This window comes from Mchenga conophoros, linkage group LG4 (genome assembly GCF_057382185.1).
Source record: "Mchenga conophoros isolate Kocher_MC1m ecotype Shallow Benthic linkage group LG4, M_conophoros_male_GT1.1, whole genome shotgun sequence".
NCBI lineage: Eukaryota > Metazoa > Chordata > Actinopteri > Cichliformes > Cichlidae > Mchenga > Mchenga conophoros.
The window spans coordinates 34559500-34579299 of NC_140529.1; the positions used below are offsets into that span (position 1 = coordinate 34559500).

A 19800-nucleotide genomic window follows, 5' to 3' on the forward strand; every position below is an offset into this window, starting at 1 on the left:
TCCAGCTGCTACCCCTTGGAAAAAAAAATCAGGTATGCTCTGGTGCACTCCCGTTTAAGGCATTGTATTTATGTCTGTCCAAAATGACTTGGCACTCACCACGCAGTGTCTTACCGAGCTTGTCCTGCGTTTCTTCCTATAGAATTCGAATCCTCACAAGTTACCGAGAAGAAGAGGACAGTCTATCAGATGGCTTTGAGTAAGAAACCTCGTGTCTTTCAGCGGATGTTTCCTGAACCTCTTCCTCTCTTTCTCATCCACCTTTGTCAAGTGTGGCCCTTCCTGCACATTGTTCCCTTCATTTTGTTGCTGTCCATTTTTCTGTTTCATTGTCGTATGTTCCTTTGTCTCTCTTGCTCTCTTTCTTTCTGCTTCTCTCTGTCTGTCTCTTTCCCCCTTTTTTCTTCTCTCAGATAAACTCGATGAAATTCTTGCAGCAGCTCAGCAGACAATCAGCACCAATGAGGCGCCGGGGACACGGGGACAGGGGCCAAAAAGGGACAGGGGAAGAAGTTTCTATGGCAATGAGGTGTGTATTGTGCTGCAGTAAATTTACGAGTGTTCAGAGATGTGTGTGTGTGTGTGTGTTTGTGTGTATGTGCCAACATGGCTACCATAAAATGAGATAAAAATATGTGGGATAAAATTTCAAAGAAAAATATGATAGAAGTAGTTTTAGATAATAGCGCGGTAAAGTGTGGTCAGTTGGCCTTTCTCAGTATTATCAGGTCACTTAAAACAATGCTTAATCTCGTAAAAAAATGCTATCAATACATTACCAGTTAAACTATGCTTATAAAAGAAGCTTTAGGGCTGAAAAAAATAAATAAATAAACTAACTAAGCTAAAAAACAAACAAACAAAACAAATAATTGAGTGGCCAATGCCTGTTAGAATGGACATATAGGCCTATGGGGAAAGAAGGTCTTTGTCACAAGTATAGACATTCTTCCACATTGGAAAAATTAAAACAATACAGAAGTGTCTAAACCTGCATTCTATCTAACGACCACAAGATGGCGATAGCTGTAATTGACAAAAGACTTCCTATAATATACAAGTCTTTAGGATAGACTAGAAACCACATATAAACCAATTGCTGATGACTTTATGGTCTTAGTCACTCATTATGCATCATATTGAATAAAAAATGAAGTCTTCTTTGACAATCTTGGTCATACTATGACTAAGCCGAAAGTAGCCAGAAGTAGTATTTACTTTTGTCTATAAATGTTACTGCTATAATCTAAACATGGTCCTACGATGAAAATCTACTAACCAACCATTGGTGCACAACTATTATAAACAAAGCAGATGGCAATAAATGTTCAAAGAAAATAGTTCCTACATGAAACTGCTCACAACAAGTTTTACAATTTATAATAAAATTAACATAACAATATATGGCAAGTCCTGGCAAAAGGAAAAGAACCTTGAAAAAATGGCTGTAGCTAAAGAGAAATTGTGAAAAGAATAGCAGCACATCTTAAATTTTATTTGCAACAATGAGCAGTAGAATGCTGCCACCTGGTGGCGAAAGTTAAGACAAATTCTGCTGAGGATGATTACACAAAGTACCTTTAAAATCATACAAATATTGCTAAGTGAACAAGTGCTGTACCGGTGAAGAAGAACAAAACAAGAAACTATTTGCAGACTTGTTTTAGTCTCATCTATTGTTGTTCCCATGCAGTGTTATATACATGTGCGTCTCATGACTCTCAGGCTTTTGATTTTTATCATTTCAGCCAAACTACGGGGATCAGTCCGGGATGGGGGTGATGTCATCGGGGTTGGGCCTAGGCTACGACCGTGGACAATACACCTCAGGTCATGGCCCACCGCACGGTATGCTGCGGCAAAAATCCATCGGTGAGGCTGTCTGTTTTTTCCGTCTGCCCCTCTGTCCACCTGTCCGTCTGTCCTCTGGGCCAGTAGAGGTCTGTGCTGTGCTGACCTGTTTGTCTGTAGCCAAAAATGTCCTGTCTGTGGCTCTAAACTCTGTGCATTTTATCTGTAGAAAAAAAAGATATTTGTTTGTCTTATACTATTTCTAACAGTGCTGGTAGTGCTGAAGTAGTGCTGGTAACCTACATTTTTCTTTCCCTCTGATGGGTTATTTTATGGGTGTGTTGCTTAGTAAGGCTTTGCTAAGGTTCCCTCAGAAATATTCATGTGCTCTCTTGTGATCCACATCAAAAATGCTGCTGTGCTTCGCTTACTAATTGCTAGTGCTTGTGGAATATGTAGCACTAACTGAATTATATACTAACAAACATAAGATTTGAGGACAGACTTGCTGGCAGGTGCTTGGGCAGGCAGATTTAGACAGACACTCTCATATATTACTCTCAGCTTCTCTTGTTCTCTACCTTTGTACATTTAACACCCCCCCCCCCCTTTCTTTTTTTCTTATTTCTTATATGCTCATAGTTAAACCCCAATTCATCCCTATTTTTTCCTTTTATGTAGGGGTGCCTGAGGAGGAGAAGCAGTTCCTCCATCCTCCAGCCATGAAGTTTGCCCGGAGTTTGTCGGTGCCTGGCCCAGATGACATCCCCCCTCCTCCCACCACAGCCCCACCGGATCCACCGTTCTCCTCTGCTCCGCCACTCGGTTGGAGAACAAAAACATCGCAGCAGCCCTCTGTCTCCGTGTCCCAGTCCACATCCACCTCTGCACACTACCAGCCCTACTCCCAGGCATTACACTTCACTCATGGAGGCAGGGAGAGGACTGGTGGTGCCAGCACAGGCCCCAGTGCTGGAGCGGTGGACCACACAACCCCGTATGCACACGCAGCTGCCCACACTGCTCAAAGCAGGACTGCTTCGCGGAAGGTTGCCTACACTGGGGAGCCTGTTGGAGCTGGCGTAGGGGCTGGTGCAGGGGCCAAGGCAGCTGGTCTTAGGAGAGGATACAGCACTGCTGTCCCCCCGTCTAGCATTGCCACTGTAATGCCTCAGCAACAACAGACTACCCAGAGTCAACCCCAGCGTGCAGACCGCAGTGCAGCTGGCGCTGGAGCAGGTGGTCCTAAAGGAGGGGCGCGGCGAGGTAAGGGTCCATTGGTAAAGCAGTCTAAAGTGGAGGACCTGCGTATGGGCCAGGGCACGCTGGGGGGCAAAGGCTCCATGGAGAAAAGCTCCATTCCTATTCCCACCATCATCGTTAAGGCCCCCTCAACCAGCAGCAGTGGGCGGAGCAGCCAGGGCAGCAGCGTGGAGGCTGATGTTCCAGCATCAGGGGTGGCAGATGAATCCAAAACACCGCATGGTCCTCCACCCTCCACCCCTGCTCCACAGCCCCCTGCTCCACCATCCATTCCAGCACCCCCACCTCCATCCTTGCCTTCTATTCGAGCCCAGGATAATCTGGACTTTACCAGCCAGTTTGGGGCCGCCATTGTGGGCGCAGCTCGGCGAGACAGGGAGCGGTTTCACGAAGCCCGCAGAAAGAGTGCCTCCTTGTTCATGTCTGCTGAGGAGGATGTGAGCCTCGGAGGAGTGAGCGATGGAATAGGAGGAGTAACACGGACTCAGGTATCACAGCAACCGCTTAACACACAGGCTGAAAGTTCATCAACGAGGCTGCGCCCGTCCAAGTCCATTGATGAGGGCATGTTCTCTGGGGATACTTTCATCCATCATACTCGCAGTATGCCTCCTGCTTTTGGCTTACCTGAGTACTCTTCATCTGCTCTGGACTATCAGCCCAAGTCTGTGCCTACTGATTTATACACAGCAGCAGGCAGGCAGCCAGCACCCGCTACTACCACCACCTTCATCCACCCTCTAACAGGAAAGGCTCTTGACCCCACATCGCCACTAGGCCTTGCCCTAGCTGCCAGAGAGCGTGCTCTGAGAGATGACAGCAGGTTAAGGAGGGGAGCGGAGCATCACTTTACCCGCCAAATGTCGAGCGTGGTGTTTCCTTCATCTAGTGTCACCTCTCAACCAGTGTCATCCGCCTCCCAGTCTTCAAGTTCGTACCTGGTGACCTCCTCTTCTCTGGCGGCCACAACAGCCACTGTCGGACGGCCACCCTCACCCAGAATCCTCAGAGGAGTTGGGACAGTTTGGGGTGAGGACGGTGGCGGTGGGGAGAGGGAGCGGGAAGGAGGAGGGGCCCGTGAGGGGCTAAGAGTTCGCTTTTCAGAGGACAAAACAGTCCACACACACCACTATCAGTCTCAGCCGTATCAGCCAAGTTACAAGGAGAGGGAGCGGGAGAGATCGAGGGAGAGGGAAAGGGAGAGGGAGCTGTCCAGGGAAAGGGAGAGGGACAAGGAGAGAGAGGGCTACATGAGGAGGGTGGAACAGGCAGCTGCTAATGCAGCAGCGGCTGAAAGCGCCGCCCACCAGGCCGCTCAGTCACAGCAGCCGCGGAGGCCCACTTTTCTCAGGATGGAAAGTCAAAGTGATGCCACTATACTATCCCTCACACCTCCCTCTCCTCCTCCTACCAGTGCTCAGCAGACAAGGAGCACTACAGGGAGCACGGGAAGTGGGCTGATGGTTCTCCCTCCCCCTGCCCCCTCAGTCGATGCAGATGATGAATTTGTCTACGCAGACCCACTCCCGCCCCCTTTAGAGTTCGCCAACAGCTTCGACAGGGGAATATCGGGATACTCACAACGCGCAATGCTCTCCAGCAACCTGACCTCCCGCCAACAGCAGGTCCCGCCCCCTCCACCACCACCCCCACCTCCTCCACCACCGCCCCCTCCGCCCCCCCAAAAAGAACAATTTATAAGTGGGTTTCCTGCTCATACACCCCTTCACTCACCTCAGGCCGGGGACTCCACCGCCTCTAGTCTCACATCTTATGACAGTGAGGTGGCAAACCTGACTCAGTCTGCTCCCTCCCCATCACAAACATCACCCAACCCACAGCCTCCACCCTCACCCTCTACTCTGCAGCCCACCTCGGGCCCTCCACCTCCACCATCAGTCTCACCCCCACCTCCTCCTGGCTCTTACCACAGACCCTTTTCTATGTCCCACCATCTTTACAACAGCACTCACACTCATGGGCGCTCTTCACCAACACCTCCCCCTCACACTGTTGCTCCTCCTCCAGCCTACCGTGGTCCCCCAGCGCCCTCGTCCACTGCTGCCACCACTGTCCCACAAAGGGGCACTGCCTCTCATGCCACGACCGCTAGCTGTGCTGCTACAACCACCACCGCTGCCACCACAACAAGCACCTCCACGCAGCTCTACCAGGAGCGAACACACACCACGCATTCAGCATCTTCTGCCGCAATCACAGGAAGCCGAAGGCCAGGAGAGCACCACCGTCTTCCCCCGACCGCCAAGAAAGGAGAGTCCCAGGAGACTGTGGTGGACTCTGGGATCGAAGAGCTGGACAGTCGCAGCAGCAGTGACCACCACCTGGACAGCATCCTGGCTCTAAGGGGAGACAGACTAGATAGAGGGGAGAGAGGAGGACCTGGAGGACGGATGGGAGGGGGAGGGGATGCAGAGAGGGCAGGAGATTTTCTGGAGTCTTACATGAGCTACCTGGATGGACAGACTTTTGAGATGCAGAACGCTACGGCAGCAGCATCCACCTACCCTAAAACAAGCAGGTTCAGAGAGGGAGGTCGTGCCGGGGAGCTACAAAGACAAACCAGCACTGCTCCCGCGTCCTTCCACTCCCACAGGCGGCGAGATGAACAGGAAGAGGATGAGATCGAGGAGGGAGTGGCAGAGGACGAAAGCGGCCAGGACGGATATGGAGTAAGGGACATGCAGAATCTGGGACGTCCCACTTCACCATATTTTGAGCGGCCACGCACTCCTGAGATGAAGCCTCTTTGGGGAGAGAGTCAGATGTCTGGCGATGGGAGCGGCCAGCGTGGGGCGCTTTTAGAGGGGAAGAAAATTTACCCTCCCGCATCCAGTATGAAGCCCAGCATCATCAATGAACTGAGCAGCAAGCTGCAGCAAAGAACCAAGGACAGCTGGAGCAGCCAGACACAGCTGAGCAGACACAGGTACGGCTTGCCGTAACTTGACTGCATTATGTTTTCTCGTCAAAGCATGAACTTCATTTTTCGTTACTGTCATTCTGTCAATGTCTGAATACATCACTTGTGATGTGCAAGCTTCTGTGGAAAAAACCTCAAACTGTGCACTGTCTGTTTATGTCTTGCGTAAGTGTGTCTATACTGTGTAAACCTCTCTTATTTCTCTGGCTTTTTCCATGTTTTTCTCTCAGAAGCAGAAACAGGTAATAGAGCACTTCCACACTATTTTGTTTTCTATCTCTAATCAAGGATATTGCAGCATACTGTCTTGACAGTGATAATTAAAAATGAAAATATATATATATAAATATAAAAATGTGCACATAATAATATTACAAAACAATCCAATGCCAGGACAGTCATTATTAGAGAGTTGTGTTTTGGTTAATTACAGCTTTCCTGCTTTTCAGTAACTGCTTTAACTACTGCTGACTAAAGTAGGGAGATTACTACGCTTCTCTGTTCCTGCAGCTCCTTTTCTCACATGGGAGATATTCACGTTCCAAAACAAACCCACTGAGTCACTCGCATAGGTTCAGTTAAGCCGTTACACTGCCGAGTGAAGCTTTTGAGGACTTTATTTTCTTTGTAATGACCAGTTTGTTGTCCACTCTTGCTGCTGCTTCTCCTCTACTACTCGCAGCTCCGTTAAAATACACTACTTTGCCCCGCAGCTTGACTCAAAGGTGTGTCACATGTTGTGGCTGACCTGATTGAGTCTCTGCAGTTTGTTGGTCTATTTCCTTTGATGATGTTTTGTCTACACACTGAACACTACATATATAACATTACAAATATATAGGGAATTATTATTTTGTCACTTAACGTCCACCGGGGATAGGATTAGGTTGCATTTTAGCCACGTGCTAAACAAGTTAGAATCAGAAATGAGAAGTCTCAGGTATTTAGTGGCCTCACAGTTCTTTTATAAGAAGAACTAGAGAAATCTCTATAAGAAATCTTTATAAAGAGGGAGGTTAATCTAAATGATGTGACTGGGAGCCTGGTTAATGCTAGGAGGTTGTGATGATTTGACCAAGATATAATAATATTTTGAATATTATAATGCCTTTTAAAAAGTTTTAAATACATTCTGCTTATTTTGTTTACTCTCATTTTGAATGCAACATACCAAACCATGCTGAAGCCCTTTGTCTGTAAAATACTGTAAAACTATGGTTAAGGAATTAATTTTGTGTAAATATTGTGATATTATCATTATCATGGACTCATGGCTGTGATAACTTTGATAATGTGACAGGAAAAAATATAAAAATGTTAACCTTCAAATCAATTTTTTGCACTTTACTCCACACGGTCTAAAATAGCTGGACACTGTTTCCCTTAGTGTGTGTATGTTTGTAATTTTTTTTACATCACTGTTTTTCCCCTGTGATAATTTCTCTCTTTCTTCTCACAGATTTTCAGAAGACTCAGCCTCAGCTCTGAGCCCGCCCTCAGCTCGATCTCTGTCGCCGTCGCCGATCTCATTATCGCAGCCATCGTTGTCTCTGTCTCCCACCCCTGCCTCCCAGTACCCCAACTGGGGACGATCACCATCTCCGCAGCCTCCAGCAACTTCTCAGCCGCCACGTTCACATTCCCCACTGTCACCGACATCTTACTCCCCTTATCCTACTTCTCCCAAACACAGACCTGTCTACAGGACCAAAGCCTTGGAATTCCAGTTTATCCCCAGTCGTGAGTCCCGTAAAGCAGAATCACACATTCTCCAGCGAAGGCGAGCACCCAGCCCCCTCATCTCACCCTCAGAGAGACCCAATATGGGCCCACCACGGCCATCATCCCTTCCACTTCTCCCTACCTCACCTCTGTACAGTGCCATCTATGATCTCCGCGGTTCGGTCACTCCGCCATCACCTGGGAACCCTCTCGGAGACCCCTACTTCTCTCCTTCGCCTCCCCTGTTTGCCCCCTCTGGCGCGCCGCCTCCTCCAAACTCAACCTTAGTAGTTTCTCGATCACTTTCTCCAACTCATTTCCTGTCTGGGGCCTCTTCTCCACCTCTACACCCTCTCCCTCCGCCTCCCTGCTTGAGTTACCCCCATTTACCTCCCCCTTCTCCCACAAAGCCCTTCGCCTCCAAGCCGCTGCCCTACTGGACCAAGTATGACGTCGCAGACTGGCTGGGATACCTGAACTTGGGGGAGCACAGAGAGCGTTTCCTGGATAATGAGATTGATGGCACCCACCTGCCCTCCCTGACCAAGGACGACTATCTGGATTTGGGTGTGACACGAGTGGGTCACCGCATGAATATAGAACGAGCCCTGAGGAGTGTAATGGACAGGTATGGCTGCTAAGTGCAACCTGTAAAGCCTCTTTAATGCCACCTTTAAAATGCGATTTCTATCTGGTTAATACCATTCAGTACTATGTGTGCTTATAGCACTTACACCCGATGTTAATAATAATAATAATAATAATGGATTGCATTTATATAGCACTTTTCGAGAACCTCAAAGCGCTTTACAATTCCATTATTCATTCACTCTCACATTCACACACTGGTGGAGGCAAGCTACAGTTGTAGCCACAGCTGCCCTGGGGCAGACTGACAGAAGCGAGGCTGCCATATCGCGCCATCGGCCCCTCTGGCCATCACCAGTAGGCGGTGGGTGAAGTGTCTTGTCCAAGGACACAACGACTGAGACTGTCCAAGCTGGGGCTACAAGATGAACTGCCAACTCTTGAGCCACGATCGCCCCAATAATAAGCATTCTCCTTATCTTACCTTAAAAAATCCACATGCTACTGAAGTCCTATGTCGTAAAATTTCGTACTCATATGCACTAAATTATTCTCATTTGTGCATACATAAGCTATTACTTTGATAACTTGACATACATACAACTTCAAATGTGGACAGCTACCAAATATAGTGTATCTGAAAGTGTTAGAGACTCACTGTAAATTATATTCGTCAATATAAAACTTCGCTATTTTATTTCTGCCCATTGTAATGTGGCTGAGGGTAGCTTAAGCTTTTAGAGCAGCATATTAATTTCTGCATGCACAAGACAATTAATTCACCACAATTCAGTGATCTTGTTTGCAGATAAAAAGCTCACCTTTTGGGAATTCCAGGGCTCCATAAGATAAAAATAACATGGCAGTTTCAGTATTTTTAAAATGATTTTTGCCAAGACATAAATTGACCTGACATTGCATCAATGTTACTTTTTTCATTATCAGTGGAATTAGGTAAAGATAAAAGATTTTTGTGTTATTACTCCTTGTTATTCGGGTTATTTTTCTTATTTTGTTATATATCTCCAAGTCTACACATAGTGGTGATTGGGGACACCATGGGGAAAAGTAACATGGGGCCAGTTACTATAGTTTAAAGGTTGTCAGCCCTTTAAACTAGTCAGCTCTGTCTAGACAGGTTGTCTGTCTAGACATCTGTAGGTGAGCGATTTCCACTTCCTGTTTGTGGTGTGACTTCTGTTGACCAATCATATGTGAACTGACTTTGGTGCATACATGTACAAAAGTTTTCAGAACAAATGACTGCTGTAATGCAATCTTTTAACCATCACTTTAACATCATTTTGCTTATCATAGTCCTTAAAAAAATAATCCTTTGGATTTTTAATCAATTAGTGGCACAGGAAGTCTTTGGAGAAATATCTGCTGGCTACACTGCAAGCCCTGCAAAGTCAGCAGAGGACACCCGGTGGGTTCCTAGAATGACCCCTCTTACCTCAGGATCCTGACAGCTTTAGATTTATTGTCACTGAAGAACAGCACCCTCTTGCTTGAATTGGATTCAGTGATTAATTTCAAGTAGGGCCACAAGTTAATTGCAAGATTAAAGACCAATGCTTTCGAGAAACTCTTAGAGATTGCTTCCTGAATATTTTGAGGTAGGTTGTTCCAACGTTTTGGGCAGGATAAGCTGGCAACAGAAAACACTACATCCCAAATTTATCTCTCCGAGGAAATTATATGTCTAACGTTTTGGCAGTGACAGATTTAAGAGTGCGAGATGGGACGTAAAGTAACAGACTGTTGTACCATGGTCCAAGACCATTTAGGGCTTAAAATACAATAAGAGCATTCCAAAATCACTTCTATGGGATACTGGAAGCCAGTTTAGCCCTTCCAAAACTGGAGTGAGTTTTAGTTAATAACATTACAGCTGAATTCTGAATAGACTGCAGCCTACTTATCTCTAGCAAAACGAGCATTGCAGTAATCAGGCCCACTAGACATGAATGCATGAACAAATTTTCCAGAATGTCTAAAAATAAAAACTTAACAATTACTTTTAGATTTGCATAGGACAAAACTACAGTCTGTGCAGTGAAATTTAACAAACACAACCTGAAGATTGTGCTTGGAACTGAATTTAACTTGCCGACGATATCTTTTCCTTGTGTGAATACACTTTTCCCAACTTTACCAATCAGGCTAGGAGGTGACCGAAAGGTGGATACCAACTCCATAAAGCAAACCAGGGTTTCCCAATGTGGCTATGAGAATGCATGTTGTCAGCATTATGACCAGCCATGAGTATGGACGGTTCTACTGGCAGCTGACCAGAATATTTTACAGAGCAAACTGTAATGTTAGAAATATCTGAAGAGTTTAAACAGCATAACTGAGTATGTGTGATAATAAAAGTTCTGTATGAGAGAGTGTGCACTTTAATTAATTTGAAATCTGAACAGAAGGCAGACCTTTCACGATAATGTTAGTATTATAACTCTATCATTAGATACAGGAAGATCTGACAAAGATATAATAATTATTTGTTCTAAGAGTGGCAACTAATTTTTCCAAGGGTCATGCAGAAACTGAAACTGCTGTGCAGGGCAGCACCAATAAGCTTATACAGATATAAAAATAAAGATTTTTCTGATTTTAAATCGGCGTGAATATGAGGCAGATAAAGTGTTGTGAATGGTTGGCAAGAATACAGAAGCACTATATAAATAAATCTGATATAAGGTCAACGAGTACAAATAGTTGCCCTGTTATAAGATCATAAGTTAGGGTTTATGGAACAGTAACACACAACTCAAGGTCAAATATGAAGTTATCTTGCCAAGCCCCAAACTCGGCCTTTTAGTACAGACTTCTGCTTCGTCTGCCATCTTGCTGGTCTTATCACCTCACCTGACTTCCAGAAAACTTTAAAGTCAAACTTTTCCTAACTTGTGTCACAAAGCTGTGACTTCCGAGCACCATGATCAGTCAGCTGCAGTGACGATCCTGGAGCAACATTAACTACAGTGTTACAGGAAGAACAGGGTGAACTTAGATACACCCAACTGCTCAGGCATCAAGTGCGATGGCCAATGTTTTCCCGGTTTTCTTAGTCACACTGCTTGTCCATTTGCATGAGTCACAGCAGATTTACCAATTTATTCTCTCCATTTTACAAACGTGGGTCAGAGGGTAGAACTACACACAACCACACCACGGACGAACAAACACAGAAAGCTGGAAACATCACGCGTGTCCTGCGTTTTTTCTTTTGTCCGCAGGCTGTCCAGCAGCCCCTTTCCCATTTCTGTTCTCTCACCTCGGGATGGACAGACGGACAGGAGGAGGGACGACGGGAGTCGGAGCTGAGGCTGCAAATACAGAGATGGAGAGAGAGGCACAGAAGGAGGGGTTGAAGCCAATGAGGGAGGAAGACACAACTGCTGCTGCTATCCATGGTGGATTCACACAACAAATGAAGGGGGGCCAGATTTCACACAGAGAGCATCAGAAAGAGGAAGTCGAGGCCCAAGGGGAGGTGGAAACACAGGGATGGAGGAAGGGCTGGTGATCCATAAAGACACCGGCTGGCGCTGCTCACATGTGGCAGGCTGATTTACACAAATACACTCCCCACGCGCACGCACGGTCACACCAATCAACACAATTAACGCAAACGCCCTCTCATCCAAAATGTCTGTGGCTGCAGCAGAGATTACAAATACTTGAGAGGAACAAAAATAAGCCAGTTAGACTGGAAAAGAGGCAGCCTGAAGAAATGAAAAGGTGTCACGTAGTCATCTTGTTGAGTAGTGCTCTTACCCCCTCAGCTGGCTGGTTTAAAGTTTACGATTAAAGAGCGGATGCTGACTTCATAATAAATATCCCAGAGGACTGAGTACTTGAGGGTGAATGAGGATGAATGTGTGCCAGAGTGAGGCTTTATCTGTGTGAATGGTGAACGTAGGGCAGGTTATCGCGACGGCCTCCGCGTCTCTTTAAAACGAGGCGAGGTCGCCGGTCGATAAGCTGCGTGTGGATAAGCTGCGTGTTTGGTTGCGTCTTGTTTTTACCTCACCACTGGTAGGGCTCTGTCCTCACTGCAGATCCTGTGATCGGGATCACGCGTGTATGTGTGTTTCTCTATAGCTCTTTATTATCTTAAGTCTTATAATGACGTATATACAGACTGGTCACTGTATCACAAATTTGTAGCAAAAATAAGTGCCCAGACCAACAACATAAAAGTAAATGAACACACAGATATGCACACACAGGCACCCGAGTTACTCTATCCATGCCTGCATGCATACACCAACATGTAAACACAAACACAAGCACTTCCCTGTGTTTGTGTTAGAATTTATGGGACACCTTATATATAGACACACACGCTACGTTTGGATCCGAGATGTACAAAACGGAGACAGACTGTGCTTTCATTGGGATTTGCGACGACGCAAAGAGACTGATTTTATTTACGGAGAAAGACTTTCTCAGCATCAAGGCAAGTGTTGTACTCTCATTCAGGCCTTCTGTGCGAGGCAGACTGGAAAGGAGAGGGGAGGGAAGGAGTAAAAACTGCCATTTTCTTGTTCTTTCCCACTTAATCCCCCCGGCTCCTTCCAGGAGTGGCCTCTCTCCGTCTGTCGACGAAACCCAGGAGGAAAAACCCGGCCGAGGGGATCCCAGAGAAAAACGCTTATATCGAGTTTTAATACTATGATTGTTCTTACACTTTTTAAACTTTAAATGGGAATACTGGAATACTGATATTGATATGAAGAGATTTATTGTTACTATCTATCATTACTATCATCGTCCTTACTGTTATTGGATCTTCAGAGAGTCCCGGTTTCTGCCTTTGGTGGCTAAGGTGGCGCTTTCGTGCAGTCAGCTTATTTCTCTGACTGTGAAGTGAAGATAATTGTTGTGGTTATATAGATATATAAATATATATATGTAGGTATTTTTGAACTGAAAGATGCATAATGTACCCTTAACATAGCTTCTATGTGACAAGAAGCACTGCAATTAAATGTGAAGCACATTTAAGAATATTATGTTTTCCCCCCTTTCTCCTTATTGTTTCTCTTGTTGTGAGACTGTGAAGCTTTAATCAAAATCACCTTTTAACCTTTAAGGCCTCAAAATATATTTTTCTCACGCTTTTAAAAGTTATTCACCACTTAATATGCTGTAAAAATGTAGCAGCTGTTGCTCTGAGTGAAAATGATTTAGAATAATACAAAATAATATTTTTTAAATTCTCTATAACATTCTAATCTATATATATATATATATATATCTCACTCCCTGGCGATTGATTTGAGACCCAAGTTTAACTCTTCTCCTGTGACCCGGTGTGATCCCCCCGACATCAGCTTTTGTGGCACATTTACATCTCATCCCATCCCCAAGTCCTGCTTGTCTTACTATTGCTGAGATTAAATATAAGGGCTCTGTCATGACCTCTCTACCTTGAACAACGCTTCACCTCTCCTGCTGCTTTTGAGTCCATGAACACATATCAAATGTGCATTTTTTCTGCTTTCGTCAGTCTATTTTTGCCAAAAGATTTAAGAATTTTCATAGTCACCTTGCTTAAAAGTGCACATGCATGAATGCATCCATACAGACTATATATGCGATTTAGCAAAGGTAACTAAGGGGGGACAGTTTTTGTATTTGCTCTTTGCAGATGGCTAAGGAAAGACTATATTTGAATTCAAGGGAAATAGCAATAAGGACGATGAAAATAATGGTCTAACTATGGTTTAAGATGTAAAAAAGAAAAAAATATCTCAAAAGTTCTAAAGAATCTCTGTCTTCCAAATAATGTTTAACATGAAAAGGTAAATTGTATTTATTTAACTCTTCTGCTTTCTATACAGTTCGACCTGTTCTCTGCAACCACCCCCTCCTCCCACTGTTGATAATCTGATGGGATTAGGAGCTCTGCTCCGTATTCACCCATCGTTTGCATCTTCCCGTATGTACAGAGCACCCTCTGCAGTCGCTAACATGTGCTAGTATGCTCATAGCTCATTGTTTTATTACCAGCATAATATGCAACGGCCCCATTTCCACTACCAGCTTTTTCACATTTCCCTTTCGGAGGTTTTGAAGGGGTGAACAAGTCGAGTGTGACTCTACATGTCTCAAAGTCTGCTAGTGCACATAGGGCCAATTAAGAACTCTGGATAAGATTTAAAAAAACATCTTGCTCATACAACGATCTTGTTAAGTGACTGGTGAGATGCTGTTTTTTGTTTTTTAAGCCTTTCTTTGCGTTTCGTAGTCGCATTGGAGAAGTGAATATCGGAGGGAATCGGTCTGACTCTATAGAAAGCACTTCTTTTCCTTTAAGAGATCTTTTAAAAAAATGAGAATATGAACTGCTGAAAAGTAACTTACAGAATATATATGTATATGTGATATGCATATACACACATTCATATAAAACATATATGAATTTCAAATGTTTTAAGAGATAAATTGTTAGAATTATAATAAAGATACAGAAACAAAGTTCTAATTAATGGTTTGTAATTTCTTGAATGATTTCTTTCATCATCTTTCCATCTACCCAACTCACTTTTTAGGTCACAAATTTATCATCATCTGAAGAAATTGTTGAAGACTTCATGCTAATCTGGCAACAGCCTGATACTGTGCCATTAAAGAAAAAACATGGCATAGCAATATTTTAGCACATTAAGCAACCTTAGGGATGAAAGTGTTACTTTATAATCCCACAGTGCAGAATATATGCTGGGTGTAGACAAAAAGTCTACACCCAGGTGAATAACAGAGCAAAAATGTAATATTAAAGGGCCTTAGAATCATTTCTTTTAAGTGACTCTATCTCCAGATAGATATCAGTCCAAATTAATATGTGATATTTTCTTGAGATCATCAAATTGGTGCCTCCGATTTTTTAATTTGTTAAATCAATACTGTGTAAGAACAAGTCACTATCTTATAATAACAGAAATAAAATAAGTTATCCACTTCTAATCTGCAAATACAGCCGTAACAAAGTAATTCTTGCAGCAGCAGCAAAAAAAAAAAAAAAACAAAACAAAAAAAACAAACTAATCACATTATACCCTTAATGAGGTAACAGAAAATCGTAAGGTACAAGTGAAAGTTTTCTTGGCCTGTTTGTCCTCGTTTTCCTGACTGTTTTATAATCATCTTTTTTTTCCTGGGAAGCAGCGCTGACCTTACTAGATCAATCAAAATACATAACAGTAATACTACAATACCACACATACAGTGAATCAGTGGTTTACATGCTGGCCTAACAAACAAAAGATCGCTGGTTCAGATCTGGGAGAAGATAAATTCCTCAGCTGCGTCAGAAAAGTTACCTGATGTAAATAAAATAAAGTATGTCAAATCAGACATGTAGTGCTGTGGTGAATGACAGAAGAAAAAAATAAAAAAAAAGCCTTAGAGTACCAGAGGTGAACAGTGGTACCCCTAGGCCTCCTAGCAGAGCCACCCATCTATGTCATGTGCTTAAATAGAATCCCCATGGTGCTTCAGTGTAGCCACGTCTCTCAATGTATGCACATGTCAGGGTATTTTAACTGCTCGATTGTTAAACCAGGATCCACTCAAAGACACCACTCCATTTTAAATCCTGGATACATGCCTGCTGTTATGAGCACGTGAGCATGACACCACAAACTGAGTAATCACAGGTGTGTTACCTGTGATGACTCACTCAAACCCCCTTGTTCAAGACTTTTGCTATCCAACACAAAGTCACCACATCTTCAGCTGATATTTGTAGAAGAGAGACCAAACAAACATAAGATGTATGATTTTATTTGATGAATCAGAGCAAATATGAGATATTACAATTAAAACATCACAACAAATAAGAAAATAATCACAGAATTGTTATGAGGAAGTTCTCTTCTGGAGTATCAGTACCTGAAAAAGTAACAAAACAGCAGTCAGGCAAACAGTTCAGTCAGTGAAGACCTACAATTTTAATTTTTTGCTTGCTCATCTCCTCAGACTCCGCCTTGTCAAGGGCAGAGCTGCACTTCTGTCACCACTGATTTCTGAGCCCAGTGCAAAGCATCACCAGAAATGAGACTTTAGATATGAAAAAGCAGTGTTACATGACACGAACCTGATTAATGTCCATCCTCGGAGGATTTCCACCTTTTCAGAACTGAAAGGACAAAAATAAAGAGTTAGGGATTTTTTTTTTGTCACAGCTATTACTTTTACAGCAGAGTTTCTGATTTTCTCCTCAGAAACTCTGGCTTGTCAGGGCCAAAGATGCACGACTGTCTCCATCCAGACTCAGAGCCCAGTGCAAGTCATCAGGGGAGAAGGACAGCTACAAATCATAGACAGCATATATAAAACAGAGCAGCCACCAAGAACGTAAGGAGGATCCGCCTGAAAAACTGAGGAACGCTGCACTCCTATTGGTTAATAACTGATCAGTCACAATAAAACAGATCCTGTTTTATCTTTTTTTCCTGAATACAAATGATTGTTGTGAACCCTAACAGGGTTTGGCTTTCCTCCGAAGGATTGTAATAAAATACTTATTTTTCTAAGGGTGCTTTTATTTACTCTGGCACAGATTAACATTAGAATTTCCATACATGTCCAACAAGGAGCTGGCCCTGGAGCAGACCCAGGACCCACTAGAGATTTCATCTCTTAGCTGGCATGTGAACAGCCCCAAAAGACCTGGAGGAGCTGGGTAGAGATGGGCCTTTCTGTTTAGACTGCTGCCCACATGCTCCAGACAAGTATTTGAAAATGAATAAACAGATGGATGGATGCTCACCCCACCATCATAGTCCTCAGGAAGTCTTTAATGTTCTCAAGTGGACACAGACTGAAACTGCATCTGTCTCTTAATTTTGCAAGGACTCATAAGATTACACATCCTAACTAAAGAATGAGTGCTGAAAACCCCAAATAATCCTTACCTTTAAGGCTCCGCTGCAGCTGAGCGGTTTCACTCAAAGTCCTGAAAACATTAACAAATAAGAAAAAACAAAGTCAGTGAAGTGTAAAGAAGCTCAGCACGTGTAACACTTGGTTTGCTTTCTCCTCAGAAACTCTGGCTTGTCAGGGCCAAAGATGCACAGCTGTCTTCATCCAGACTCAGAGCCCAGTGCAAGTCATCAGGGGAGGGGGGAAGCACATCCTCATACCGCTTGAAATAAAAGCGATCATGCAGTATTACTAATCACTACAACCCAAAATTAATTCAAGTCTTACTGCCTGATCATACTCCAATTACTCCTCACATGGCAACACACTGTGAGCTACCATGCTAAAGGCTGACCACGTGGAGACAGGCCCACGATGGTCGGGTTACTTCCACTGCTAGTAAACATGTGAACCAACAACAGCATCGCAACCAGCTCAAGTTACTTCAGATATGTTCAAAGGTGCCTTTGCTCACAATACTTAGAAGAGACCTTAAAAATGTAATGTCCGAGCAAAAGGTCGCAACTGTTTCCACCTACAGATGTGCAGTCAGTCGGACCGCTTCACCTGAAACTGCCACAGATAACAACACAAAACAAACCTTAACCTGAGCAACATTCATAATATGATCTTACCATTTCCACCAGAAAACAAAGCGTGCTTCTGCTTCTGCTTCTGCTACCGCGGTAGTCTTCGTCTTCTTTTTCTTCTTTGGCTTCAGTGGCAGACTGTGAAGCTATTTAAAGGCGTATGTCGCCACCTACTGTACCAGAGTATAATAGCACCATGACTTCAGAAACAGTTTCGATTGTAGATGTTGAACCTACAATGTGGTAAAAAGGCCCTTGAAACAATAGATAAAACTGAAAGCATACTTTATTAAAATGTTTATTTTTTTCTTTATTCTAATCTAGAATATATGTATGCGAATGAAAGGGAAGCAGTTGTAATGAGTGAATCTGTGAGGAGTAGAGTTAGTGAAAAACGTGATTTTGTGTTTGTAATTTTGTCTTGTATGGATTTCTGCCCCCTGGTGGTCACAATGATTAATATTACTACTTTATTACCATTAAAGTTAAGGCTAGACCAGAGGGTTGCAGGTACAGTTACCCTTAGTAACCAGTAGAGGGCAGTTTTATTCATAGGTCCCAAAATGTGGTCAGTGGTTGGCTGTTGTTTTCTGCAGTCGTTGTTACTATAAAACAATGCAGGTGGATGAGTCGTCATTTACAATAGACCAAAGTCTGTGACTTGTGGTGAAGGAGGTCTTGGGTTGTGAAGTCTACATGCTCTCCCAGTGTCTACCTGGGTTCTCTGGCTTCATCCCACAGTCCAAACACATGCATGGAGTTGGGCTATTTTTGAAATGTATTTGTTTGTAACTATTCCACATAGTGCACCTCACTTTTAAAGTCCCGATTTTCAGATATTTTAATGTATAAGTATTCTGAGCTTTTTTCTGCACAAAGTATTTTAAAATATTCCTCAAATACAAAAAAAAAGTTTTAAATTAAAGTTAAAAAGGATGCATGGAAGAAACAGGCGATGTTACTGAGTCACCAGTTCATTTGCATTTTGGGATGAACATGATGCAAGGATAGTTGAAAACATGCCTGAAATTTAAAAGTATGATTTTGTGGTATTATTGAAACAAGAAAATTTGCTTTGTAAGAAGAAGAGACAAGGATTCCTAAATAAATGTGATTTAGTGTTTCAGTTTTTTTTGTTTTTTGTTTTTTTTTAACTCCATGTTGCAGATATGTGCAATACATCTTGCACAAGGGAAACAGCACATGATAAACACAAAACTTTAACACACTGGGTCCTTTTAATCACTAAAACATCTTGGCTTTTTGAGGGTTAAACATATGAAGTGTACATGGTGAATACAATTGTACTGTTTGAGTGGGATCTGACATCAGGTGTTGACATTTATGTCTATTATCATTTTAATGACAGGATCTCACGGTGTTGTCATGATATCTGTCTCCTATGCTTCCACATTTGATTATAGTACTCCCAGCATAGGATTACTGTCTCCTAACAGCAGGTTGCAGCTGTGTGTAAGCACTGCAATGTACAGCTGTCTAGTTATTTACATGGCATGTTCTGGCAAGGAGAAGTTTCATGAGTTCAGCACTGCACGGGGCTTTATGTCACCAAAAGCAGCATATGTGAGTGCGGGCAAGTTTTTGTTAGAGGGCTTTGCACTCAAACAGCTCTGCCTTTAACACATAAACATGCACATATGCACACTCACACACCGGATGTATCCTCCAGCTGTGGAAGCAGGCCTACCAAATGATCCCAAGGGAAAATAGTGGGGAGCAAAAAGGGGGTTAAAGGCAAGCGCAGAGAGATGGAGTTTCCTTATCTGGCCATGCTGCTTTGTATTTCTTTTTAAAACTCTAAAAGGTGGTTACTAGGGTTATTAACTCCCAAACACACATGCCAAACATAAACTTTGGTTGGGTGACTCAGCTATTGTCTGACTCACTTAGAGATGCACACACACAGACACAAAGAAACACCTCAAACCAATGTTCTGCCAC

General features: G+C 43.5%; 1 protein-coding gene, 1 long non-coding RNA gene and 3 other non-coding genes across 5 annotated transcripts in view; 1 reads left to right on the forward strand and 4 right to left on the reverse strand.

Moving 5' to 3' along the window:
• shank1 (SH3 and multiple ankyrin repeat domains 1) overlaps positions 1–14807 on the forward strand; it is a 103441-nt gene extending 88634 nt beyond the window's left edge. The window contains exons 20-26 of the mRNA XM_085272031.1: positions 6–32; positions 143–199; positions 414–529; positions 1749–1872; positions 2473–6001; positions 7455–8345; positions 11551–14807. Coding sequence (XP_085128157.1) covers positions 6–32; positions 143–199; positions 414–529; positions 1749–1872; positions 2473–6001; positions 7455–8345; positions 11551–11638 — 4832 coding nt within the window. The 3' untranslated portion in view covers positions 11639–14807. The remainder of the gene's footprint in view (positions 1–5; positions 33–142; positions 200–413; positions 530–1748; positions 1873–2472; positions 6002–7454; positions 8346–11550) is intronic.
• Positions 14808–16092: 1285 nt separating this feature from the next.
• LOC146576624 (uncharacterized) lies at positions 16093–17974 on the reverse strand. Its single transcript, XR_014892265.1, has 4 exons — positions 17884–17974; positions 17242–17282; positions 16422–16463; positions 16093–16216 (listed from the first exon to the last, which is right to left on the reverse strand). It is a non-coding gene; the product is annotated as an uncharacterized LOC146576624 (long non-coding RNA).
• LOC146576625 (small nucleolar RNA SNORD88) lies at positions 16293–16381 on the reverse strand. Its single transcript, XR_014892371.1, has one exon. It is a non-coding gene; the product is annotated as a small nucleolar RNA SNORD88 (small nucleolar RNA).
• Positions 16538–16629, reverse strand: LOC146576626 (small nucleolar RNA SNORD88). The gene has a single exon (XR_014892369.1). It is a non-coding gene; the product is annotated as a small nucleolar RNA SNORD88 (small nucleolar RNA).
• LOC146576627 (small nucleolar RNA SNORD88) lies at positions 17360–17451 on the reverse strand. The gene has a single exon (XR_014892370.1). It is a non-coding gene; the product is annotated as a small nucleolar RNA SNORD88 (small nucleolar RNA).
• Positions 17975–19800: the final 1826 nt, after the last annotated feature.